Source organism: Pseudochaenichthys georgianus, unplaced genomic scaffold, assembly GCF_902827115.2.
Source record: "Pseudochaenichthys georgianus unplaced genomic scaffold, fPseGeo1.2 scaffold_1136_arrow_ctg1, whole genome shotgun sequence".
Lineage (NCBI taxonomy): Eukaryota > Metazoa > Chordata > Actinopteri > Perciformes > Channichthyidae > Pseudochaenichthys > Pseudochaenichthys georgianus.
The window spans coordinates 1-27,551 of NW_027262082.1; the positions used below are offsets into that span (position 1 = coordinate 1).

Genomic DNA, 27,551 nt, shown 5'->3' on the forward strand with positions numbered 1-27,551 from the left:
GGGGGGGGGAATCAAACCAGACTTTAACCTACAATTGTTTTCACACACACACACAGAGGATATACACACACACAGAGGATACACACACACACACACACACAGAGGATACACACACACACACACACACACACAGAGGATACACACACACACACAGAGGATATACACACACACACACACACACACACACACACAGAGGATATACACACACACACAGGATATACACACACACACACACACACAGAGGATATACACACACACACAGGATATACACACACACACACACACACAGAGGATATATACACACACACACAGAGGATATACACACACACACAGAGGATATACATGCACACACACACACACACACACACACACACACACACACACACACACACACACACACACAGAGAGGATATACACACACACACAGAGGATACACACACACACACACAGAGGATATACACACACACACACACACACACAGAGGATACACACACACACACACACACACACACACACACACAGAGGATACACACACACACACAGAGGATATACACACACACACACACAGAGGATATACACACACACAGGATATACACACACACACACACACACACAGAGGATATATACACACACACACAGAGGATATACACACACACACACAGAGGATATACATGCACACACACACACACACACACACACACACACACAGAGAGGATATACACACACACAGAGGATACACACACACACACACAGAGGATATACACACACACACACAGAGGATATACATGCACACACAGAGGATATACACACACACACACACACACACACACACAGAGGATATACATGCACACACAGAGGATATACACACACACACACACACACACACACACACACACAGAGGATATACATGCACACACACACACACACACACACACACACACACACACACACACACAGGGGATATACATGTACACACACACACACACAGGGGATATACATGTACACACACAGCCACAGGTCAAAGCTCACTTTACATATTGTTACTTAGACGATGTGTACTTTGCACTGACTGAAGATTAACGACTTTATTACGTCGGGTGTATCGGACATCTTATCGTTGACCGGACGACCTGAATTAATTATTTTAGTTTCCGTTTAACCCTCGCCGGTTTCAAAGAGGCCCCATTGTGCTTTCCTTTAGGTTTTGATGCATGTCAATGGGCTGCAAAGGCTCAAATCCCCGAGTTCCAGTTAATACACTTTAATAAAATGTCAAAAAAGCCTCATAATTATATCCGGTTTGATGAAAGCAATAGTAATAAGTTGAACCTAATATTTTTAGCTTAACTTTAATAGTATTGCTTTCAGCTAACCTGATGCAGTGTTTTCAGTGCAGACGGATGTGTGTGCTTCTGCCTGTTCACCACCAGGGGGGGCTGCGTACCCACTCCGACGTTATTCTGCATTGAGGAGACATTTAGGAAACGGGCTAAATAGAAAAAGGAAAGTAAATACAAATAAATATAAAAAATGTAAAGATTAAATTCAACCTATATAATTAATTTTTAAAATCATCTATAAATTAAATTAAATAAATTCATGCCATAAAAAAATCTTTCAATACTTTTAAATATTCCTCTCTTTTTAAGAGACAAGAGAAATATACAAGATGACATAAATACGATTGTATAGCTAGTAAACTAAAAGTCAGTCCTTGATTAAAACAAGAGGTGAGATACGAGCACTTTCAGCTTCAGCCTGTGTTGGATAAACTCTCCGTTTTAAAAATCTGATTTCTGTTATGATTTCTCAATAATACATTTATATATAAACTTTATTTATTGATGTTTCTTCGTCTGTTTGCAGGAGCGAGTAGAAGATGATGGAGGAGGTGGAGCAGAGAGGAGGAGCACAGGAGGAGGAAGAGGACGCTCATCCCACGGTAACATATATCACAATGTGGCTAATGTATGCAGAAATACTCCCACAGCGTCAGTTAAAGAGGACCTATCGTGCAAAATGCACTTTGTGATGTCTGTTATCCATCAACATGTGTCCCCGGTGCGTCGGGGAACTCACGCAGCGTCAGAAAATAAAACCCTCTCTTTTCCTCCGTACCCAAATCTCTAAAAACGGGGAACAACGGAGCTGATCCAGATTTGCGTCCGATATGACGTAACATCTGAAATGTGGACCCACGGCCCAATCAGAAACGTTGCTATCAGAAACAACGCCCGACTGTTTTGGACGTAATATGGTCGGTGTTTACATTAGCATGCTAACACTCAGAGCTAACCTGTGCTGGAGAGCATGTGTGTGAAGAAGCAGGAAGTAGAAAGGAACTCACCTTGTGGTGTAACCGGCAAGAGAGAAAGCCTTTGAGCTCCAGACTGTTTCAGATCCTTGATAATCCATGATATGGAGTTTCATCACGGCAGCATTTAGTTTAGACGGTAGCTGCCGGGTCCCGCATAAGCTCCGCCCCCTCCTCTTTAAAGCTTTATCCCCAAAATCAGCACTTTAGAAACAGGAAGTGACATGTTTTTTATATATTTTTATATATCTGAGAGCTGACCTTTAACTAATCCATATACAGAATAATAATCAAAACATATTTTTATAATAAATTCATTTAAAGTAAATTTTTCTTGGTATTTCAAAAATTAAATTAAATGCTTTCCCTGCTTATATTTTGTATGTTTTATATTAAATTATATATTAATACATTAAATAATTAAATAATAATACATTTATTTTTTTGTATATGTAATATTAATTATGCCTGGTATTTCCAATATACACACTCTAGGGCAGGGATGGGCAAATGGCCGCATGCGCCCCCCCCCCCCCCTCCTCTTTTTGCGGCCCTTATAAACAACGTAATTAATAAAAAATTAAATATGTTTTACTTGTAGTACTGATACCGTCCACTAGACTCCTAGTTACGTCGCGAGCTGCGTACATGATTTCAAATACCGTGAAATAATCTGTGACGCGTTTTGTGTGTATTGTTTGTTTCCCGGGGCAACCCTCACAAGAAACACCGGCTGTCGTTGTGCCTGCTGAGACGTTAAGTTGCTGCTTGTAATTATGCCGAAGCTTAAAAGCTGTTTTTATCTTCTGAATTTGGCGAAACAAGTTTAAGATTCTAAAAACCAAGACTTTGTTTATTTGAAATCAGATGAAAACAAACTGCCGTGTTATCTATGATTACTACGCTTTTCATTCATAATGTCAGCGGGAGGGAGGGGGGGGGGGCGCTGAGGAACAGCAGAGTGCGGGCTGACGGGTGTCTGTGGGGACACTCTCCTTATTGTGGAATAAGGGGAATGCAGAGACTGGCTACCGCGTCTTAGGTTCAAGTTAGACGGCTAACATCTGGGTTAGTGTTCATGACTTCATGTGTGTGTCATCTAATGGTTCATCTCAATACACACACATTTCCCGTGCTTTCCAATAGTTTAAAATAGTTTTATTCCTTAATAACCGGTTCAATGCAAACATGCCACTTGTAAAAATTAAATAACATTTCCGTGAACTGATATTTGTTTAGTGGCTGATTAGAGGATGTTCCCTTTGATTGTAAAATGTCAATGAAGACGTCAGATTAGTATATTTGTTAATAATTACATACAGCACATGGACTTTGTGTGTGTGTGTGTGTTCCAAGTGGATCTGCTGCCCCCTGGTGGCCAGTGCATCAATGATGTGGCCCCCACCACCATCCAGGTTGCCCATCCCTGATCGAGGGTTTGCTTCCATGGTCTTTTACATATTGTTGTTGTTTCTTTTTGTTTTAACTTTAAAAACAATTGACATTTTCTATAAAGCTAAAAAGAACAAACAAAGCATTGCAGCATGCATTTTTAAAAGTAAAAACATTATTTTCTATATATATAATTTGTACTCTTGTAAAAAAAAAAAAAGCCTTATTTGGTGCATTCAAACTATAGAGTAAACACTGGTTTATCTGGGGGGGGTGTGTGTGTGTGTGTGTGTGTGTGTAATCAGCTGATCACACACACATCAAACAGACGTACGTTGGTTCTTTACAGATCCTCCTCGCACAGCAGAAGGAACAGCGGTCATAATGTTATCAGAGAGGGAGATAAGCGGCCATTGTTGAAACAGGAAGTGACTCACCTGCGTGCGGAGAAGCAATAAAGCGTCGATGTAATGTTGATTAATTAAAGCATTTTATAACCGAGTCATGACATCGCCGGTCACTGCTCGATGGCACCAAACGAAATCCAGATTTTTATTTAATATGCTCAAGAAGCGTTATGGTGCGTTCAGGCTCCACTCGGTAAGTTATAACGCTGTCACGATTTGTTCAAATGGAAAATGTGGTTTTATTGAATGGTGTGTGTGTGTGTGTGTGTGTGTGTGTGTGTGTGTGTGTGTGTGTGTGTGTGTGTGTGTGTGTGTGTGTGTGTGTGTGTGTGTGTGTGTGTGTGTGTGTGTGTGTGTGTGTGTGTGTGTGTGTGTGTGTGTGTGTGTGTGTGTGTGTGTGTGTGTGTGTGTGTGTGTGTGTGTGTGTGTGTGTGTGTGTGTGTGTGTGTGTGTGTGTGTGTGTGTGTGTGTGTGTGTGTGTGTTATTTTACGTCACTGCTTGCCTTCTTGTCTCTCCGATGTGACACAACAACTTTGAGGGAAATTCCTCTGACCCGATGAGCCACAGGTGTGTGTGTGTGTGTGTGTGTGTGTGTGTGTGTGTGTGTGTGTGTGTGTGTGGTGAGCACTGCCCGGCGGCCAATCACAGCGGGGAGCCATCATCTCCGTGGCAACCTCACAACCTTTTGATCTGGCTTCCGATTGGCCGCCTGCTAATCTCCCGGGTTCCCACGGCGATCCTCAGGTTGCCACGGCGCTTTGATTTCTGACCTCTCAGTTCCTGTTCTAGGAACTGATGCTGCCTTCAAATGCAGTGGGGAAATTTAAAAAATCCAGCTTTTTGTTTCTTGCTGAAGGGTTTCTGGGCAGTGGCATAAAATAAGTGTAGAGTGGGATTTGAACCTGCGAGCCAAATCTGCTTTTTACGGACTTTAATTCAGCTCCTTGAAGTAAACAAGTTAAGCTTCTTTGTATAGAGAGAGATCAGCGCTAATTTTGGAGCAAAGGTACACAAGGTTTGGACTGCTAGAAATGATTTTAAAGAGTCCTCTCCTGCTGATGTTCAGGTGTATATCAGTATGTAGTGTCTCTACTTTAAAGAGTCCTCTCCTGCTGATGTTCAGGTGTATATCAGTATGTAGTGTCTCTACTTTAAAGAGTCCTCTCCTGCTGATGTTCAGGTGTATATCAGCATGTAGTGTCTCTACTTTAAAGAGTCCTCTCCTGCTGATGTTCAGGTGTATATCAGTATGTAGTGTCTCTACTTTAAAGAGTCCTCTCCTGCTGATGTTCAGGTGTATATCAGTAGGTAGTGTCTCTACTTTAAAGAGTCCTCTCCTGCTGATGTTCAGGTGTATATCAGTATGTAGTGTCTCTACTTTAAAGAGTCCTCTCCTGCTGATGTTCAGGTGTATATCAGTATGTAGTGTCTCTTCTTTAAAGAGTCCTCTCCTGCTGATGTTCAGGTGTATATCAGTATGTAGTGTCTCTACTTTAAAGAGTCCTCTCCTGCTGATGTTCAGGTGTGTATCAGTATGTAGTGTCTCTACTTTAAAGAGTCCTCTCCTGCTGATGTTCAGGTGTATAGCAGTAGGTAGTGTCTCTACTTTAAAGAGTCCTCTCCTGCTGATGTTCAGGTGTATATCAGTATGTAGTGTCTCTACTTTAAAGAGTCCTCTCCTGGGTATATCAGTATCTAGTGTCTGATTTCCTTTTTAATTTCCTACAGGACGCTAACAGTAACTGCAACCACGCAGACAACGATGTCACTTCCTGTCCAGCTGAGGCCCCGCCAGTGTTCAGCTTTGAAGGTAAACTAAATCAATTGTTTACTTTATTTACGTTGTTTTGTTGTGATGTGAATCCATGTTAACTGTCGACCCCGCCCCCTTCAGGGACCCCTCAGAAAAACGAACCCGTGGTTATTCAAGGAAACAACAATAACCCGGCCACTGAGAAGCTGGAAAGAGTCCGCAAGTGGAGCATCACCAGATACAAGGTGAGACATATTTTATAACACTACAATCATACATTTAATTTAGATTTAAAATCCTCTATGTGCAGTACCACTATATGCCTGAATGGTGACTAATGGGGAGGTGGGGGCGCTGTTTTACCAAAACACATTTATATGCCTGTTTTCCTAACTGTAGATATGCAGAAAATGTATTTTTATTTATTTTTATTTTTAATATATCTGGTGATGATCCTAGCCATGATTTATTTTCCAGATTTGCACTATTTATTGATAAACATTATAATAAATGCAAAAACTAACTACCTGCAGTACCACTCTCTGCCTGAATGACCACAGATGGAAGGTGGGGGCGCTGTTTCACCAAAACACATTTATATGGCTGTTTCCTAACTGTAGATATGCAGAAAATGTGTTTTTAATTTATTTTAATTTTAATATATTGGGAGATGACCCCTAGCCATGAAGTTTGCACCACTATTTATAGATAAATATTCAAATATTCCTCCTGCAGTGCACGAGGCAGGCTCTTTCGGAGAAACTGGGTCGTGGTTCTCGGACCGTAGATCTGGATCTGGAGCCTCGGCTGGAGCTTCTGAAGGACGACCGGCAGCGCTACGGTCACATGACCAAGCTCGCCCAGACGCTGGCCCATCAGCTCACTCAGTTCTCCGTTACCCAGAAGACACTGGGAGACGCCTTCGCCGATCTCAGCGTCAAAACCCCAACGCTGCACGTGAGTCTAGCTTTTGATGAAACAATAAAATAGGACTTGTTTTAAAATAGAATGTTTTTAGATTTTACAGTCAGAAACATGTCGGAAATGTTAAAACGTGTCTTCAGGTGGAGTTCGGTCTGAACGCCGACGCTCAGAGGTTTCTGTCGAAGAGCAACGAGACGCTGACGACGGCCATGAACGTTTTCACCTCCGACATGAACACGCTGGTGAACAAAACCATCGAGGACACCATGATCAACGCCAAGCAGTACGAGGCCGGCAGGTGGGGATACACACACTTCCTGTTTCCTGTCCACCGTTTTAAAATCCAATCGAGGAGATGCTAATATCTGCACCCATAAAAGACGAGCCGGCAATTCTGCAAACAAGGAAAGTTACGGTTTGTAGTCGGCAAAGAAAGGCATTATGGGAAATGTAGTGTCTGCAAGGGAAGACTCCTTGAAACTTGTCTCGAATCCGACGACTACTTCTCTCTCCGGACGCCCTTCTAGTTTTTGTCGTACAGATATATTGTTAAACTTCCCTCTGTTCCCAGGATCCAGTACGATGCGTACCGTGTGGATCTGGAGGAGCTGAACCTCGGACCCCGAGACCCCGAAACTCTTCCCAAACTGGAGCAGGCGCAGAGAGACTTCCAGAACCAGAGGGAACAGTACCAGAGGATCAGAGAGGACCTGTCCGTCAAAGTCAAGCTGCTGCAGGAGAACAAGGTGGGACGAGGAGGCGGGTCTTATATTATATATGAGTGAAGAGACTTGAATGGTTTCTTTCTGAACATTAGCAGCTGTAAAATACAGTAATACAATACTTTTCAATACTTGGCTATAAAGAACCTTTTGATATTGATGTTTCATACAAATATAATATAATTATGTGTATTCTGTATAAAGTGAGTTCCCATGGCTCCAACTAACAATTATTTGTATTATTTACTTGAAAAATCACTTTTTTTTATGTTTAATGTCACATGACGAAGAAAACCTGAAAATTACTACCGTACTTTCCGGACTATAAAGCGCACCTGCGTATGAGCGGCAGCAGCTAAACTGTCCGTCTGTCTTGCTCTCGTTCTGTCTCTCGGTTTTACTTTGGCGCGCTACCTGTCTCGCTCTTTCCCGGCCTCCAGCTTTTCCTGCTGGAGCCCGCCGCTTAAAGGTGGCGGGCGCGGACCGGTCATAGAGCCCGTAGAGCAGGGGTGTCGAACTCAATTTCATCGCGGGCCACATTCGCATAAAGGATGCACTCAAAGGGCCGGTTGTAACTATATAAATATATATACATAAAATAATGTATTATACGACATTATCGCCTCTGAATTGGATTATTATCGGATAGGATAATAACTTCCAGGGCAGGGCAAATAATTGCAAGTCTCTTCAGTGCGCATGTCACAAAACAAGATGCATTGTGGGACATGTAGTTTATGGGCTTCTGTAAAGTGGCATGTAACCGTATAATAAACGTATTATATTCTTTGCAAGCTCTTGCGGGACCACAGAAAAAGAAGCCGCGGGCCGGATTTGGCCCCCGGGCCTTGAGTTTGAGACCCCTGCCATAGAGTTAAAGGTGGTTAATTTTACCTGTAAAACCCATAGATTTAGGAGGTCCCCTAGTGGCCGTTAGCTGTAGTCGTGGCTTATAGTCCGAAAAGTACGGTATGTTAGAGAAAATGCAACCAGATAACGTGACGTTTCATCAGATATGACAGAATGTTTTGACAGAGAATATGAAATGGTTTATTCTTGATATATCTGTATCCTCCCCGCAGGTGAAGGTCCTCCACCAGCAGCTGTTTCTGCTTCACAGCGCCGTCGCCGCTCACAGTTTATCGTGTCAGAATTTCCTGCAAAATAACGTCCAGCAGGTCAGTGAACGCCTCACGAACCCAGCTGTCGACGCTCCGTCCTGGTTGGAGGAGAGCTGACGACACGGAAAAGAATCGGCCTCGAGTTCGGATGTTTTTGGGATCAATGGAGTGAAGGCGCTCGGTCCGGTTTATTTATACAGGAAGTAGAGGCTGGGTTTGATTTCAGGCGAGTGTTTGCTACAGTAATGGGGAAGTTAAATAGATGAGAGGTTAATGAAATATTATGGATGTTGACGGAGTTTATTCGGGTTTAAAAAGGCTTGAAAAATGTCTAAAAGTGTCTAAAATCCTTTTTCTTAGGGATTTATTTATTTAATTCTAAAATCCAACAAAATAAAATACTGCTAAAAATATATTAAAATAATCATCGATTTAAATTTAAATTACAGAAATGTATCAGGATTATTATTTACGTCACTGATAAATAAATAATGTCAAATTAAATATATAACGACCAAATAGGACTCCATTTTGTCTGCATCATTATTATGTCCACCCGTTCTTCCCCAACTTTATTTCCAATTCTTATGTTTATTTTTTCCATTTCATATATTTAATTCAAAGCTCCTTCTATTTTGAGTTGATTAAGTCGTCCTTCAGTCGGCTAATAATCGGGTTTTTATTTAGAGAAATACTAAATATTTGATATAACGGATATTAACCCGACGCCTCGAGACCAGCTGTCTGTGGGTTGAGGAATTGTTTGTGTACTTCATATATTTTTCCACAGACTTGCAGTTTTCCGTCTCCGTGTGTTTGGCGTAAATCTGTAATCCTGAGCGGCACTAAGCTTTCCTTTGAACTCCAAATCCTCCGCAGTCAGAAACTCTCAGCCTCGGAAACGGCACGACAGCATTTCCGCCGCTTCCTGTGGATCGAGAACTGCTCGTTCGTGACCGGAAGTTTCTTCTTCTTCTTCTTCTTCTTCTTCTTCTTCTTCTTCTTCTTCTTCTTCTTCTTCTTCTTCTTCTTCTTCTTCCTCTTCCTCTTCCTTCTTCTTCTTCCTCTTCCTCTTCCTCTTCCTTCTTCTTGGTAAACTCCCGAGAGGTGGATACGGCACCAAGGGGATCAAACAAGGCCCGACGCAAACAAAAAAGTGTAGTCTCCTCAACAAGAAGCTAAAAGAACGTAATTCGTGACGAGCCAAAATAATGCGCCTCGAAGAAACATCCGTTAATCCTCCGTCCGTGTATAACCGTGTAATTTACTTTATTCCTTTTGATTATGAGACGACCTCGTTTCCACCGTCCAGACGCACATTTAAAACACGTTACGTTCTGCTGCTAGAGCTGACGTACTTCAGTTCCGTGGGGTTTCGTGTTTATGGAGGAAAGGCGACGGACAATTTCCCCTTCGACAAACGGGAAGGGAAAAACCACGCTTTTTAAAATCCAGATATTTAGTGGGAAAAGAATCGAGACCAAAAACGCCTTTCATGATGTCATATTGTGAATATGTCCTCGCTCCGTCCAAAGCTAAATCTGCCTGAGGTGTGAATCCCCTCTCTGTTAGCATGTGTAATACATGTTTTTGTTTGTGTGTCAACAACAATAACTATGCAATGTTTGTGCAAAAGTCTTGCCTTGAAATTTATTTGTTTTCCGATGAGTGGCTTGATCGCGTTGGAGACTCAGAGCCGCGTCCCATCCGAACGTATCGACCAAAGATAAAGGCTTCAAAGGGGATGTTTGTGTCGTTTATTGGACTTCTAAATGTTAAAAAGGACCAACGTGTAAATGAATTGTTTTTCTCTCGTCTGCCAAATAAATCTATTTAAAGCAAACGGTTTAAATACGACCAACGTTTTATTGACTCAGCTTCATAACGATGTTTGGGATTTCAGGTGATTTCCACGTTTGGTTTGTTCCTTCCTCTCCTCGATTGGTTTCACTTTACTCAAGTAGAAGTAGAAGTACTCAGGTCTTGTTCTTGAATAAAAGTAGAAGTACTCCTCAAGTGAAAGTAGAAAAGTATCAGCATCAAAATATAGTTAAAGTAGCGACAGTAAAGGTATTAAATACATGTAGTGGAGTACAAGTACACTGTGTGTGTGTGTGTGTGTGTGTGTGTGTGTGTGTGTGTGTGTGTGTGTGTGTGTGTGTGTGTGTGTGTGTGTGTGTGTGTGTGTGTGTGTGTGTGTGTGTGTGTGTGTGTGTGTGTGTGTGTGTGTGTGTGTGTGTGTGTGTGTGTCACTTTTTTGCTAAGAGTGGGACTGGTAGAGCTTATCTTGACCACACACAATGTCAAATTGTGTGCGTGCGTGTTTCCTCTCCCTCATAGCAGGTGGGCGTGTTCGTTAGAAAGTGCCTTCCCTTCCACCTGTGTGTGATCGCGCATGCGCAGACCTCTTTCTCTCGCTCTCGCAGGAATGCTGTCTCTCACACACGCACACAGACACACGCACACGCACTCTTGCAGCCGGTGTCAGTGTGTGTGTCGGTGGATGCCAGCCGGGATTAGTGAGCCTTGTTTTCGGTCCATTTCGAGGTTTTTAATCCGGGGGTTGGAGCCGTTCGCCCCGCGCCGGTGGAGCCGTTCGCCCCGCGCCGGTGGAGCCGTTCACCCCGCGCCGGTGGAGCCGTTCACCCCGCGCCGGTGGAGCCGTTCACCCCGGTGAGTTCAGACTTAATTGCCCTTTATCTGTGTTTGTTTTGATGCCCTGTCGGTGTGAATGAGACATTAGTGCTGCGGGAATTAACTCTGCGTGCTGACGGGCTGTGTGTCTGAGCCCCCGCCAGACTACACTCACATTTCACCTTTTTTCGGTAAAAAAGCTGATATTGAGCATCTGTAATATTCCTATAGTGGTTTTTATTAAAGTGTTTAGTCTCTGGAATAACTCGGCAGCGGGATAACGACATTACATTTCAGTTTAAGGTCTTAAATCTCCCTATTTGTGTGTTTAGAGGGTCATTAAATGCATTTATTAATGTTTATAGAATATCCTTGAAGTCAAATCGACATTGAGGTTTTTTTACGTAATGTTTAATATATTAATATTATATTTATACTATCTCTGCAGTATGTATGTCTCATAATACTTCTATAGTGATATAGCTTACCCTAAAGAGACGAACAGTGTGTCTTTGCTGCTCAGAATAACCTTAATTTGAAATGTTTTTAAAGTATAAATATTACATTACTGACTCTCTGGTGTTTAGTTATATGTGGTATTTCCATAATATCTCTTGAAGTACACGCAGTATTTGTGAGTGTTTGTTTGATGTAGAGCCTCTATAACTCTCTTACTAAGTCTCTATAGCTTCACTATGAATGCACCTTTTTTAAATGTCTTATAAATTAGAACTTAAAATATGATAACACGTGCATATCGTTAAATTGCGTCAAAAAGACAGAGAAACAAGAAAATAGTTGGATTTTTTTTTTTTATTTACTTAGTACTCCTTCAGTACTCTATTCAAATCTATAGCCATGCCTAACTAAGTCCATGCCTCTGAGGGAGAAAGAGGTTTTCTGGTTTCAGTCCTCCGGGTGTTGACATCACGAACTGCCAAAATCCTCCAAAGATCGACCCCAGAAACATGTGCGGAAGACATTCAAAAGTCTACCTGAAAGCAACCGAAATAAAATACGAGAATATGCTGAAAATAGTATTTTTCTGTCAATCGTGAGACATTATGAATCATATTTCATACATCAAATCATCCTGTGTGTGTGTGTGCGCGTGCGCGTGCGTGTGTGTGTGCGTGTGCGTGTGTGTGTGTGTGCGTGTGTGTGTGTGTGCCCGCCCGCCCTGCTGGTTCTCCCCGCAGGGCTTTCGGCAGATTGTACCCAGGCTCGGTGCTCCGTCAGCGGGGTGAATGCTCCGTCTGACCCCCTGACCCCCCCTGGAGCTCCGGATGACATTTTTGAATTCGGGACGTTTTTTTTTTTTCGTCTTTCGTTTAGTGTAGCCATGGTAACCCCCAAAATGCAAAACCAGAGATTTAAAGGGCATTTTCCTTTCCTAACAAAAAGCAGTTCTGGGGGGCAAATCAATGTGCGGGGTCCTCGCTTAACCCCTGGTCACCAACACACGCGCGCACACACACACACGTACACGCGCACACACACGCACACGTTTCCTGTTGTTTGTCCAGTAAATAAGAGTTGTATTTGTGTTTCCACGGAGATTCTGTTTGAGGTCCGTCTGTGATTCTGGAGACAGTTTGAAATATTTTTTTCGGGACAGGATTTGTGAGGATTCCTCTTTTGTTTATTGCAGATTTACTTTTTATTTATCAGATATGTTTTGCTAGATGGTTCATTTCTTTGATGCTTTATGGGGTACATGTTGGATGTATTCTTGGTCATCTCTTGGTGGATTTCTTAGATATGTATTGCTTTGATGTGGGTAGATTTAGTAAATAATTTATTTAATATCAATTGGTTATTTATAGGTAGATTATTGGATGGTTGTATTTAATGCTTATTTCTGGGCAGTGAATAGGACGGTTTGTTTCTTATTTCTGGGTATAATGTTGGATATGTATTGGATATGTATTGGTCATTCCTGATTAATTTCTTATATGGTTTCTTGGACATATATTAGACGTTTCCGGGTCGAGTAATTTGGTATTTGGTGATTTTTCTGGTAGGTCAATGGATTGTTTCTTCTCATTGTTAGCGTAAGTACAGCTGAATATTAAGTACCAGTCATTATCCTGAAGACCCAAAAGTGTACATTTCTGGATGCATTGTCTACTGAGGGTATTTATATTCAGTCTGCTTGCTGTAACCCTCAAAAGAGTGGGAGCTAATCTGCAAACTGCAAGAGACAGAAATATAAAAATAAGATATTTAAAACTGCAATGACTCAGAGTCTGTCTGGAGTTTTTCACAGAGAAAATATCGTCACGGCGACGTCTCGGGTGTTAATCACACTTTCGTGCACTGACAATGTGTAAAATATGTTAGAATAATAATTAGTCTTGGTTTTATTATTCATGGTTTCACTTTCATCTCGATTCCCAGTTTAGGATGAGACCAACATGCTTAATTTAGGAGTCTTTAATTTGATAAACAGTGAGCTTTGTTATTTATATTCCCATAGACCTCCACCAATAACACATAGTAGAAATAATGATAATTACAATAGACTTTATTCATTTAAAAACAATGAAGTCATTCTGTTTACTTTACATTGAAGTGATTGCAGACTAAATGCTGCGAGTTGCAGGTGGGTCGCAGACACGCCCGTAAAGAGACCGCTGACTCACCTGTTATAAGCATTTCGTGTTATAGTCACAAAATTAATCTATTGATTCGCGTTCACCAACACGATTTCCGCCTTTTTTTCGTGCCACACAGAACGATTTTAAAAGCAATGTCAATAATAACAAATTTAAAGGAAAAAGAGATTTCAGTATGCAGGATCTGTTTGGTATTTTGAAAGAAAAACTATTTATATACTTTATATAGGTATGGCCCTATAATATATTGTTCAAATATAGCATGATATGTCCCCTTTAAGGCGTTATTAAGGTAGGGTTAATGTTGCTCTCAAAGTGCACCAGATTGATGCTTTTAACTTCAATATCTGAAAAAAAATCTTCCCGGGGGAGCATGCCCCCGGACCCCCCTAGAGGAGGCGACGACCCCCCTAAAGGATGTTTGGTCCACCCCCCACTTGTAAAAAAAAATAGCACTTTACCCCTGCACCCCCCCCACCCCCAACAACTCCTGGGCTAAGCCCCGGATCTCCTACAATCCTAAATCCGCCTCTGGTGTTCACCAACACGATTTCCGCCTTTTTTTCGTGTCACACAGAACGATTTTAAAAGCAATGTCAATAATAACAAATTTAAAGTAAAAAGAGATTTCAGTATTCTGACACAGAACGATTTTAGAAGCAATGTATTTCTATTGGCAGTCTGCTTCGTGCCTGCACCAAATAATAACTAATTAGAATTAAAAAAAATAAAAAAGTTTTAACAACATGTTTATTTATTGACTTTTCATTCCTGTATAATCATTTTGCTCAAAGATGGCGCTGTCTGTCAGAGCACTTCATGCTTCTGGGATTTCATGAAGAACAGCTCCAACGCCTGTGAGTATGGGAACGCCTCTGGTGCTGGTCCATTAACTGCCAGTGTTTCCCACAGATCTGAAATATACTTGGGGGGGTGGTGGTAGCGGGGGGGTGGTGGTAGCGGGGGGGGGGGGGTGAGGTGCAACAACATGAACCTTTCTGTTGGTCACTTGTTAGCAGACCCTTCACGCGATGGCAGAGCGAACAGGTACAGGCAGGGCCCATAATGATAGCCCTATAGTTTAAATCTACTACCCACACATGAACATATGGAAATGGGTTACTATTAAAAAAAAAAAATGTATTTAGGAACCTATCCATGTGATTTTTAGTGGGGGTCGACCTCAAATCGGGCCGAGCCGGCCGTTGAAGCCAAACTGAAGGCCAAGCGAAAAGGGGGAGCAGAAAAATTGCGGGCAAGAAAAAAGCAGGCCCTTCGTGCTGATGCTGCCGCTTGTGTCAAAATAACCGACATGTTTAGTACAGGTGCAGCAGGTCCATCTTCTTCTAACCCGTGGCCGATATTGGTGGTGAGGAAGATGATGAGAGAGAGATCAGCGCGAGTGGGGCGAGCGAGGAGAACTGGCGGTAAGCAGAAGACAATTAGGAAAAGATTATTATTACGGTTATGATACTCTGTAGTTCTGGAACGCATTAATATCCTTTGATGAAGCGCTAATAAGACAAGAGAAACATTCGTTAGCCGACAAGCTAGCAAGCTGGCTTTTTTAGGTTTTCCCTGGCAAGTTAAAATATAGCTTAATGGGACTCTGATAGTTGTCTCATTGAAAGTTAACCACCGTTCATGGACCATTACTGTCAGCTGGCAGCTTGTTTCGTTTAGTGTATTTACTTATCTGGTTATAAGGCAACAGTGGTCTTTTGGGACCTGAACACATGTTTATAGTCAGCTTGTTGTGGTAGTTTTGACAATATATAGAATGAATAATATAGAAATAGATAAAAACTCGAGGCACACATGTAGTTTTCACCATGAACTGTGTGGTGTTGTGTCAATGCCTATTTGTATGGAATCCATTCATTCTGTATCATCGTGTTGAGCCAGGCAGCATCCCCAGAGGAGGAGGATTACTTTGCCCGCCCCGAGCCATCTCTGTCACAGATGTTTTTAGAACAGCAACATACCAGAAATCCAGTTGTGCAGAAGGTATTCACCGGTAAAGATCACACCAGCAGAAAGTGGCGTCATATTTGCTAGGGACGGCATATGTTGTTTTGTATGTCTGGCATTTGGGAAGAGGACGGACACGTTTATAACTGGAATGTCCGATTGGAGGCACGCACACCAGCGTACAGAGGAGCACGGAAAGAGCATTACACATTCAACCTGTGCTGAAGCGTCCTTCTTACGGCGCTCTAAAGCAGACATGGAAAGCATGTTTGCTGGCAGTCAGATGTCGGCTCATAGGGAACAAGTCGGAAAGAGACGTTCTGGAGCGTGTGGAGGAAGTGGTGAAGGTGCAGGCAGGTGGAGAGTGAGGGAGCATGTATGCTAGCTGACAACACCGTGGACCGCGGTAACTTTTTGGAGCTCATCCCTTTATTAGGAAAGTATGATGTCTGCTTAAAAGAGCATCTGGATGATTGCGTAGAGAAGAGCAAGACATTGCACCAATCCAGTGGAACAGAGGGGAGAGGGTCTCTCATCCCCCCACTCTCCAAAGCTACTGCTAACTCCATCATAGAAACGGTTGGTCGTCTAATCAAAGGAAGTGATGTCCAGAAGGCCGGATGTCTTCTGTTCAGCGGGACGCAACACAAGACAGAACTTCTCAGGATCAGTGTTCAGTCCTCTTAAGATATGCCGATGAGACGGTGCAAGAGAGGCTTGTGGCTTTAGTGAAGTGCCACGCCTCCACCGGACGATACTTTGTGAACTCGCTCCCAGAGGTCTCAGAGCATCTGAAACTGGACACGGGCATGTGTGTATAGGGAATGCAACAGATCCAATATGCAAGGCCGGCACAAAGGATTCTCTGCACTGATGACCTCCCAGTCACCCACTCATGTCCACGTGTGGTGCTATGCTCATGTTCTTACTCTCGTCCTGGCTGAAACCTCCCAACCTGTCATCGAATGTGGAACACTGTTCAACCTAATCGATGCCATAGCAGTGCTTATCGGGGAGTCCCATCAGAGGTCGATCTGTGGGAGAAACGAGCCCGAGACAAGATGCCGTCGACTCATCCTGTAGACTCATCTGGTCCCATCTCTATTGTGCTGTCATAGAAAGGGGAGGCAGGGCACTATAGGGCCCCCCCCAGACATTACATTACATTGCATTCAGCTGACGCTTTTATCCAAAGCGACTTACAATAAGTGCGTTCCACCAGGAAGACACAACCTTGAAGAAAACAGAATCAGGTTTCATAGAGCCAAACATTCCAAGTGCTACTCAACTGGCTTTAGAGGAGCCAGTCCTTTGTTAGTCTATAAGTGCTTTGTTAGCAGTTCTATCCTCAAGGTGGAGTCGAGGGAGATGAGTCTCAGTCTGGAAGGTGTGTGAGCTTTCTGCTGTCCTGATTTCAATGGGGAGCTCATTCCACCATTTTGGAGCCAGGATAACAAACCCACGTGTTCCTGCTGATGGGAGCTTGGGACGGCCTACCTGCCTGTCAGCCTTCCATCTGAGCACAAACTTATCTCGTGCCCTCATTGGTCATGTGCGCGTTCGTGTGTGTTGGAGGAGGGGCTCCGTGAGGAAGTCTGAAGTTGGTGCATCATGGCATGTGGCTCATTAAAAAATAAGTACAGCTATTATCTCCGTCTTGTAGAACTGGTCGGCCCACCTGCAGCCGGTAATGCAGGGTTGCCAACTCTCACTCATCTGGCGTGTGACACCCGCTTTCACTCTCACTCTCACGCTCTCACGCTGCCCAAACTATTCTCACGCCAAAAACAAGATGAACCGGTGATCGTTTTTGGTTGGTTATTTACAACGTTGAGTTGACAGCTGCTCAAGCTGTCGATCCGCTCCCTCCCCGCCTCCACCACCATCAGACCCCCCTATTAGTGCTCGGTCACTGTTCGCTTTGTGAGAGGGTATGAAGGTCTAATTTCTAATGATTGATAGTTACACATACTTGTTGTATGTATTAGTTTAGTTTGCCCCTGGTACGTAAAAAGGATAATAATAGCGTTTTTAAAAATTATACTGTGTTATTCTTCTTGTCAGGAACCGCTGCTATTCGTTTGTTTTATGGATTTGGGCCGGTCTAAATGCCAGGGCTGATTTGCTGTCCCAGTCCAGCCCTGCCAACAGCTAACATTAACAGATAACGTTAGCAGCTATCTGCCAACAGCTACCATTAACAGCTAGTAGATAAAGTTAGCAGCTATCTGCCAACAGCTAACATTAACAGATAACGTTAGCAGCTATCTGCCAACAGCTAACATTAACAGTAGATAAAGTTAGCAGCTATCTGCCAACAGCTAACATTAACAGCTTGTAGATAAAGTTAGCAGCTATCTGCCAACAGCTAACATTAACAGCTTGTAGATAAAGTTAGCAGCTATCTGTCAACAGCTAACATTAACAGCTAGTAGATAAAGTTAGCAGCTATCTGCCAACAGCTAACATTAACAGCTAGTAGATAAAGTTAGCAGCTATCTGCCAACAGCTAACATTAACAGCTTGTAGATAAAGTTAGCAGCTATCTGCCAACAGCTAACATTAACAGCTAGTAGATAAAGTTAGCAGCTATCTGCCAACAGCTAACATTAACAGCTAGTAGATCAAGTTGGCAGCTATCTGCCAACAGCTAACATTAACAGATAACGTTAGCAGCTATCTGCCAACAGCTAACATTAACAGTAGATACAGTTAGCAGCTATCTGCCAACAGCTAACATTAACAGCTAGTAGATAAAGTTAGCAGCTCGTAGATAAAGTTAGCAGCTATCTGCCAACAGCTAACATTAACAGCTAGTAGATAAAGTCAGCAGCTATCTGCCAACAACTAACATTAACAGATAACGTTAGCAGCTATCTGCCAACAGCTAACATTAACAGCTAGTAGATAAAGTGAGCAGCTATCTGCCAACAGCTAACATTAACAGCTAGTAGATAAAGTGAGCAGCTATCTGCCAACAGCTAACATTAACAGCTAGTAAATAAAGTTAGCAGCTATCTGCCAACAGCTAACATTAACAGCTATCTGCCAACAGCTAACATTAACAGTAGATAAAGTTAGCAGCTATCTGCCAACAGCTAACATTAACAGCTAGTAGATAAAGTTAGCAGCTATCTGCCAACAGCTAACATTAACAGCTTGTAGATAAAGTTAGCAGCTATCTGCCAACAGCTAACATTAACAGCTAGTAGATAAAGTTAGCAGCTATCTGCCAACAGCTAACATTAACAGCTAGTAGATCAAGTTGGCAGCTATCTGCCAACAGCTAACATTAACAGCTAGTAGATCAAGTTGGCAGCTATCTGCCAACAGCTAACATTAACAGATAACGTTAGCAGCTATCTGCCAACAGCTAACATTAACAGCTAACGTTAGCAGCTATCTGCCAACAGCTAACATTAACAGCTAGTAGATAACGTTAGCAGCTATCTGCCAACAGCTAACATTAACAGCTAGTAGATAAAGTTAGCAGCTATCTGCCAACAGCTAACATTAACAGCTAGTAGATAAAGTTAGCAGCTATCTGCCAACAGCTAACATTAACAGCTAGTAGATAAAGTTAGCAGCTATCTGTCAACAGCTAACATTAACAGCTAGTAGATAAAGTTAGCAGCTATCTGCCAACAGCTAACATTAACAGCTATCTGCCAACAGCTAACATTAACAGTAGATAAAGTTAGCAGCTATCTGCCAACAGCTAACATTAACAGCTAGTAGATAAAGTTAGCAGCTATCTGCCAACAGCTAACATTAACAGCTAGTAAATAAAGTTAGCAGCTATCTGCCAACAGCTAACATTAACAGCTATCTGCCAACAGCTAACATTAACAGTAGATAAAGTTAGCAGCTATCTGCCAACAGCTAACATTAACAGCTAGTAGATAAAGTTAGCAGCTATCTGCCAACAGCTAACATTAACAGCTTGTAGATAAAGTTAGCAGCTATCTGCCAACAGCTAACATTAACAGCTAGTAGATCAAGTTGGCAGCTATCTGCCAACAGCTAACATTAACAGATAACATTAGCAGCTATCTGCCAACAGCTAACATTAACAGTAGATACAGTTAGCAGCTATCTGCCAACAGCTAACATTAACAGCTAGTAGATAAAGTTAGCAGCTCTCTGCCAACAGCTAACATTAACAGCTTGTAGATAAAGTTAGCAGCTATCTGCCAACAGCTAACATTAACAGCTAGTAGATAAAGTCAGCAGCTATCTGCCAACAACTAACATTAACAGATAACGTTAGCAGCTATCTGCCAACAGCCAACATTAACAGCTAGTAGATAAAGTTAGCAGCTCTCTGCCAACAGCTAACATTAACAGCTAGTAGATAAAGTTAGCAGCTATCTGCCAACAGATAACATTAACAGCTAGTAGATAAAGTTAGCAGCTATCTGCCAACAGCTAACATCAACAGCTAGTAGATAAAGTTAGCAGCTATCTGCCAACAGCTAACATTAACAGCTAGTAGATCAAGTTAGCAGCTATCTGCCAACAGCTAACATTAACAGCTAGTAGATCAAGTTGGCAGCTATCTGCCAACAGCTAACATTAACAGATAACGTTAGCAGCTATCTGCCAACAGCTAACATTAACAGTAGATACAGTTAGCAGCTATCTGCCAACAGCTAACATTAACAGATAACGTTAGCAGCTATCTGCCAACAGCTAACATTAACAGCTAGTAGATAAAGTGAGCAGCTATCTGCCAACAGCTAACATTAACAGCTAGTAGATGAAGTGAGCAGCTATCTGCCAACAGCTAACATTAACAGCTAGTAAATAAAGTTAGCAGCTATCTGCCAACAGCTAACATTAACAGCTATCTGCCAACAGCTAACATTAACAGTAGATAAAGTTAGCAGCTATCTGCCAACAGCTAACATTAACAGCTAGTAGATAAAGTTAGCAGCTATCTGCCAACAGCTAACATTAACAGCTTGTAGATAAAGTTAGCAGCTATCTGCCAACAGCTAACATTAACAGCTAGTAGATAGTCAGCAGCTATCTGCCAACAACTAACATTAACAGATAACGTTAGCAGCTATCTGCCAACAGCCAACATTAACAGCTAGTAGATAAAGTTAGCAGCTCTCTGCCAACAGCTAACATTAACAGCTAGTAGATAAAGTTAGCAGCTATCTGCCAACAGCTAACATTAACAGCTAGTAGATAAAGTTAGCAGCTATCTGCCAACAGCTAACATCAACAGCTAGTAGATAAAGTTAGCAGCTATCTGCCAACAGCTAACATTAACAGCTAGTAGATCAAGTTAGCAGCTATCTGCCAACAGCTAACATTAACAGCTAGTAGATCAAGTTGGCAGCTATCTGCCAACAGCTAACATTAACAGATAACGTTAGCAGCTATCTGCCAACAGCTAACATTAACAGTAGATACAGTTAGCAGCTATCTGCCAACAGCTAACATTAACAGATAACGTTAGCAGCTATCTGCCAACAGCTAACATTAACAGCTAGTAGATAAAGTGAGCAGCTATCTGCCAACAGCTAACATTAACAGCTAGTAGATGAAGTGAGCAGCTATCTGCCAACAGCTAACATTAACAGCTAGTAAATAAAGTTAGCAGCTATCTGCCAACAGCTAACATTAACAGCTATCTGCCAACAGCTAACATTAACAGTAGATAAAGTTAGCAGCTATCTGCCAACAGCTAACATTAACAGCTAGTAGATAAAGTTAGCAGCTATCTGCCAACAGCTAACATTAACAGCTTGTAGATAAAGTTAGCAGCTATCTGCCAACAGCTAACATTAACAGCTAGTAGATCAAGTTAGCAGCTATCTGCCAACAGCTAACATTAACAGCTATCTGCCAACAGCTAACATTAACAGCTTGTAGATAAAGTTAGCAGCTATCTGCCAACAGCTAACATTAACAGCTAGTAGATAAAGTCAGCAGCTATCTGCCAACAGCTAACATTAACAGATAACGTTAGCAGCTATCTGCCAACAGCTAACATTAACAGATAACGTTAGCAGCTATCTGCCAACAGCTAACATTAACAGCTAGTAGATAAAGTTAGCAGCTATCTGCCAACAGCTAACATTAACAGCTAGTAGATAAAGTTAGCAGCTCTCTGCCAACAGCTAACATTAACAGCTAGTAGATAAAGTCAGCAGCTATCTGCCAACAGCTAACATTAACAGTAGATAAAGTTAGCAGCTCTCTGCCAACAGCTAACATTAACAGCTAGTAGATAAAGTTAGCAGCTATCTGCCAACAGCTAACATTAACAGCTAGTAGATAAAGTTAGCAGCTAGCTGCCAACAGCTAACATTAACAGCTAGTAAATAAAGTTAGCAGCTATCTGCCAACAGCTAACATTAACAGCTAGTAGATAAAGTTAGCAGCTATCTGCCAACAGCTAACATTAACAGCTAGTAGATAAAGTTAGCAGCTAGCTGCCAACAGCTAACATTAACAGCTAGTAAATAAAGTTAGCAGCTATCTGCCAACAGCTAACATTAACAGCTAGTAGATAAAGTTAGCAGCTATCTGCCAACAGCTAACATTAACAGCTAGTAGATAAAGTTAGCAGCTATCTGCCAACAGCTAACATTAACAGCTAGTAGATAAAGTTAGCAGCTAGCTGCCAACAGCTAACACTAACAGCTAAAATGTAACGGTTAATGTGAACAACAGCTAACATCTAAAGGTTAAAAGGATAAATACAGATGTGTGAACCGGTGTGTACAGGGTCAGACATAAAATACAACACTTACGTTTCCATTAAGTAGTATATATTATTATTTATGCACATTTTGAAGTATAGAATTAGTAAAGCTGTGTGGAAACGTCAAGATTAAAGAAACCTGACTTGCTGGAAAGGTTTTTAAAGCATTAACGCTGCCATAACTGGAATGCTTTAGGATTGTGGTGTGTGTGTGTGTGTGTGTGTGTGTGGTGTGTGTGTGTGTGTGTGTGTGTGTGTGTGTGTGTGTGTGTGTGTGTGTGTGTGTGTGTGTGTGTGTGTGTGTGTGTGTGTGTGTGTGTGTGTGTGTGTGTGTGTTGTGTGTGTGTGTGTGTGTGTGTGTGTGTGTGTGTGTGTGTGTGTGTGTGTGTGTGTGTGTGTGTGTGTGTGTGTGTGTGTGTGTGTGTGTGTGTGTGTGTGTGTGTGTGTGTGTGTGTGTGTGTGTTTTACTGTACACTTTCACTGGCAGCCATATTTCTATAGCAACAAGTGACTCCCATAATTCTGAGGCCCTCGTTGCACAACACTTAATGTCACTTTTCTTAAGTTCTTATTGTGTAAATGTCAGTGTTAGTTTCATTAAAGTCAAATTATTTGTAAATAATTAACTATTGTTATTTTATTCTAATTTAAAAAATATTATTACACAGTATACGTAATACATATATGAAGTAGTAGTGTGTGTGGTAGTAGCAGTAGTTACTAAATAATAACAAGTTGCCTCAAACTGACTTCAATCAGAGATTCCCTCATTAACCCCTTGACCTCATTGACCAATCAGAGCCCTCCGTGTGAACCGGGTCAACATTCTATTTTTACATTCCGAGTCGCGTGATTGGACGATGCCAACGATTTGACACGGTCACTAGATCTTTTTTATAAGGCAGAAACCTTACTTTTGTTTACGAGCGTTTGAAGACAGAGGGATGAGAGAGGAAACAACACACACACACACACACACACACACACACACACACACACACACACACACACACACACACTGAACCAGAGTGTGTTGTCTGCCAAGTAAACAAACTGCTATTGTTTGTAACCACGACGGCACTCTGACCTGTTGCCATGGAAGCAAATAGCACTTTCTCTCCATAGCAGAAAAAATGTCGAACCAACTGATATACACCTGGACATCAGCAGGAGAGGACTCTTTAAAGTAGAGACACTGCATACTGATATACACCTGAACATCAGCAGGAGAGGACTCTTTAAAGTAGAGACACTACATACTGATATACACCTGAACATCAGCAGGAGAGGACTCTTTAAAGTAGAGACACTACATACTGATATACACCTGAACATCAGCAGGAGAGGACTCTTTAAAGTAGAGACACTACATACTGATATACACCTGAACATCAGCAGGAGAGGACTCTTTAAAGTAGAGACACCACATACTGATATACACCTGAACATCAGCAGGAGAGGACTCTTTAAAGTAGAGACACTACATACTGATATACACCTGAACATCAGCAGGAGAGGACTCTTTAAAGTAGAGACACTACATACTGATATACACCTGAACATCAACAGGAGAGGACTCTTTAAAGTAGAGACACTACATACTGATATACACCTGAACATCAGCAGGAGAGGACTCTTTAAAGTAGAGACACTGCATACTGATATACACCTGAACATCAGCAGGAGAGGACTCTTTAAAGTAGAGACACTACATACTGATATACACCTGAACATCAGCAGGAGAGGACTCTTTAAAGTAGAGACACTACATACTGATATACACCTGAACATCAGCAGGAGAGGACTCTTTAAAGTAGAGACACCACATACTGATATACACCTGAACATCAGCAGGAGAGGACTCTTTAAAGTAGAGACACTACATACTGATATACACCTGAACATCAGCAGGAGAGGACTCTTTAAAGTAGAGACACTACATACTGATATACACCTGAACATCAACAGGAGAGGACTCTTTAAAGTAGAGACACTACATACTGATATACACCTGAACATCAGCAGGAGAGGACTCTTTAAAGTAGAGACACTACATACTGATATACACCTGAACATCAGCAGGAGAGGACTCTTTAAAGTAGAGACACTACATACTGATATACACCTGAACATCAGCAGGAGAGGACTCTTTAAAGTAGAGACACTACATACTGATATACACCTGAACATCAGCAGGAGAGGACTCTTTAAAGTAGAGACACTACATACTGATATACACCTGAACATCAGCAGGAGAGGACTCTTTAAAGTAGAGACACTACATACTGATATACACCTGAACATCAGCAGGAGAGGACTCTTTAAAGTAGAGACACTACATACTGATATACACCTGAACATCAGCAGGAGAGGACTCTTTAAAGTAGAGACACTACATACTGATATACACCTGGACATCAGCAGGAGAGGACTCTTTAAAGTAGAGACACTACATACTGATATACACCTGAACATCAGCAGGAGAGGACTCTTTAAAGTAGAGACGCTACACACTGATATACACCTGAACATCAGCAGGAGAGGACTCTTTAAAGTAGAGACACTACATACTGATATACACCTGAACATCAGCAGGAGAGGACTCTTTAAAGTAGAGACACTACATACTGATATACACCTGAACATCAGCAGGAGAGGACTCTTTAAAGTAGAGACACTACATACTGATATACACCTGAACATCAGCAGGAGAGGACTCTTTAAAGTAGAGACACTACATACTGATATACACCTGAACATCAGCAGGAGAGGACTCTTTAAAGCAGTTCATTGTAAATGTTGTCCTTGAGTAAATAGTACTTCTTCATATGTAAATATACAACAGTTAAACACGAGCCTCTTCACTTTGATTTAATTGACAGTGTAACACATCACGACTTCACGCGCTTAACGACACCTTCGGGTGACGCCTCGGCTCCTGATGCATGCTGGGAAATGTGCATGAACTCATCACACACTGGTTGTTGTTTAGTTTCCCTCCCAGTCGACCCAGTTGTGATCCGTCTCCGCTTCCTGAATCCTAAATCCTGACGCGGGAAAAAGCCTATGAACGGATAACTGGCCGTGCCGGGGCGTGAAGAAGAGTTTCCTCCTCCTCCTCCTCAAACTGTTCGCCTACACACTTCACGTGCCCGTCCGCGCGTCTACGAGGAACGGCGTGGTGAATGAATAATTACCACGAATGGTTGTTGTGGTTTGACGGCTGTCTGCTGCCAATCAACACGAAACATAACTGTTACATCTTTATTGTAACGTCTTCAATCTGGCTTTTTCCGGCTGCAGTTTAAAGCAACAATAAAGCCATCTTGATTTGTTGTCGTCATTATTATCCATTGATTAAAGGGATTTCTCTTTGCTAACACTTGAATTAACAGCTTTATCTTTAGAAGCCTCTTCAGAGTCAGGTTTAAGGGATGTACTTAGTTTAGTTTATTTATTTTTTTCGAGCGTGTAAAACCAAAGAAAATACAAATGAAACAAAAGATGATGCAGACATGATGCAGTACTATACAAATGAATGCATTAACTAAACGAAATATTTAAATAATAATTGAATCATCTGAAGTATCATTGTCTGATATCAATAAACAACAAAGCTTTAGCTAATTACACGTCGGAAGAAGTTTACACTTATTTATTGTCCCTTTTGTTTTTACTTTTTTTTTTTTACATCTTAATATACGTTAACATACAATATAAATGAATACCTTAACCTTGAATAATTCATATAATCATTCATATAGTATATATACAACTTAATGTTGCATATATATACTCGTTAAGAGGAAATAAGTTATACGGAAAGGAGATGATATAGAAATATTGAGAAAGAAATTTCAGATGAATAGATTAGTCTGCTCTGATTGGTTTGCTGCTCTGTTGTGGTAAATAACTGGATCAGACCACTACTCTCTCACACACACACAGTCACACACACACTCATCTTTAATTCATGAGCAGGAAGTGTACATTTTTGTAGACATGTTTCCAGAACTTCACACGGGGGACTGTGTGTGTGTGTGTGTGTGTGTGTGTGTGTGTGTGTGTGTGTGTGTGTGTGTGTGTGTGTGTGTGTGTGTGTGTGTGTGTGTGTGTGTGTGTGTGTGTGTGTGTGTGTGTGTGTGTGTGTGTGTGTGTGTGTGTGTGTGTGTGTGTGTGTGTGTGTTTAATAATTTATCGCTGCAGGATTTTAGTGATTCAGTATTTTCATGTACAGAGGAGGATACACTTTGGTAAAATAAAAGTACATAAAATATATAAAAAACAAAACGGTAAACGTTTTAAAAGTGCTTTGCTAAGAAAAAGATTATCGCAGACTTCAGAATATGGTTGATTTTTTATACTGATTTTTGGTGCGTATTGTCAGAGCTATGCTAGCTGTTTCCAAAGTTCACTTTTTCTCACTGTGCAAAGTTTTTTGTCACTTCACGTAGTTTTTCTCACTTCACGTAGTTTTTTGTCACTTCACGTAGTTTTTCTCACGTCACGTAGTTTTTCTCACGTCACGTAGTTTTTCTCACTTCACGTAGTTTTTGTCACGTCACGTAGTTTTTCTCACTTCACGTAGTTTTTCCTTAATTTCTCCACAGCCCTTCGACCTTATGCTGACCCTCGAGTGATGTCCCACCCCCATTATCGTCACCACAACCGTCGCCATGGTCACCCGTCACCACGGTGACTGGACGACCGACAACCCCTCTCTGCTCTCGTCCAATCGGCGGCGAGGATGCACGTGATGGGCAGCGTGTCCCCGGCCAATGAGAGGGAGGGATTCGTCCTGGAGGAGGGACTTCCTGATGGCGATGGAAAACGGATGACAGCTCCTCCCCCTCCTCATATAGCTCCTCCTCCTCCCCCCCCTCCCCCTCCCCCTCCTCCTCCTCCTCCTCCTCCTCCTCCTCCTCCTCCCCCCCCTCCGCCCCTGCTTCCTGGGCTGGGAGACCCCGCAGGAG

At 41.9% G+C, this 27,551-nt stretch overlaps 1 protein-coding gene across 2 annotated transcripts; it reads left to right on the forward strand.

The window, feature by feature from the left end:
* Positions 1 to 150: 150 nt before the first annotated feature.
* Positions 151 to 27,312, forward strand: LOC117440695 (arfaptin-1-like). Of its 2 annotated transcripts, XM_034076931.2 has the most exons (8): positions 151 to 1,942; positions 5,843 to 5,924; positions 6,009 to 6,112; positions 6,603 to 6,824; positions 6,932 to 7,089; positions 7,363 to 7,537; positions 8,596 to 8,691; positions 27,189 to 27,312. In XM_034076931.2, the coding sequence occupies exons 1-8, from the start codon at positions 1,880 to 1,882 to the stop codon at positions 27,216 to 27,218; spliced, it is 930 nt and encodes a 309-aa protein (XP_033932822.1). In that variant the 5' UTR covers positions 151 to 1,879; the 3' UTR covers positions 27,219 to 27,312. The 2 variants fall into 2 exon arrangements, with proteins under 2 accessions (XP_033932822.1, XP_033932821.1); XM_034076930.2 differs by lacking the exon at positions 27,189 to 27,312 and having other exon boundaries at positions 1,594 to 1,942; positions 8,596 to 10,477.
* Positions 27,313 to 27,551: the final 239 nt, after the last annotated feature.

Bases quoted from the DNA above. Each gene is read 5' to 3' on its own strand.
- LOC117440695 (XM_034076930.2), top strand. From the start codon at position 1,880: ATGATGGAGGAGGTGGAGCAGAGAGGAGGAGCACAGGAGGAGGAAGAG. The intron at 7,090-7,362 runs GTGGGGATACAC...CTCTGTTCCCAG, and splicing joins AAGCAGTACGAGGCCGGCAG to GATCCAGTACGATGCGTACC. The intron at 7,538-8,595 runs GTGGGACGAGGA...TCCTCCCCGCAG, and splicing joins AGCTGCTGCAGGAGAACAAG to GTGAAGGTCCTCCACCAGCA.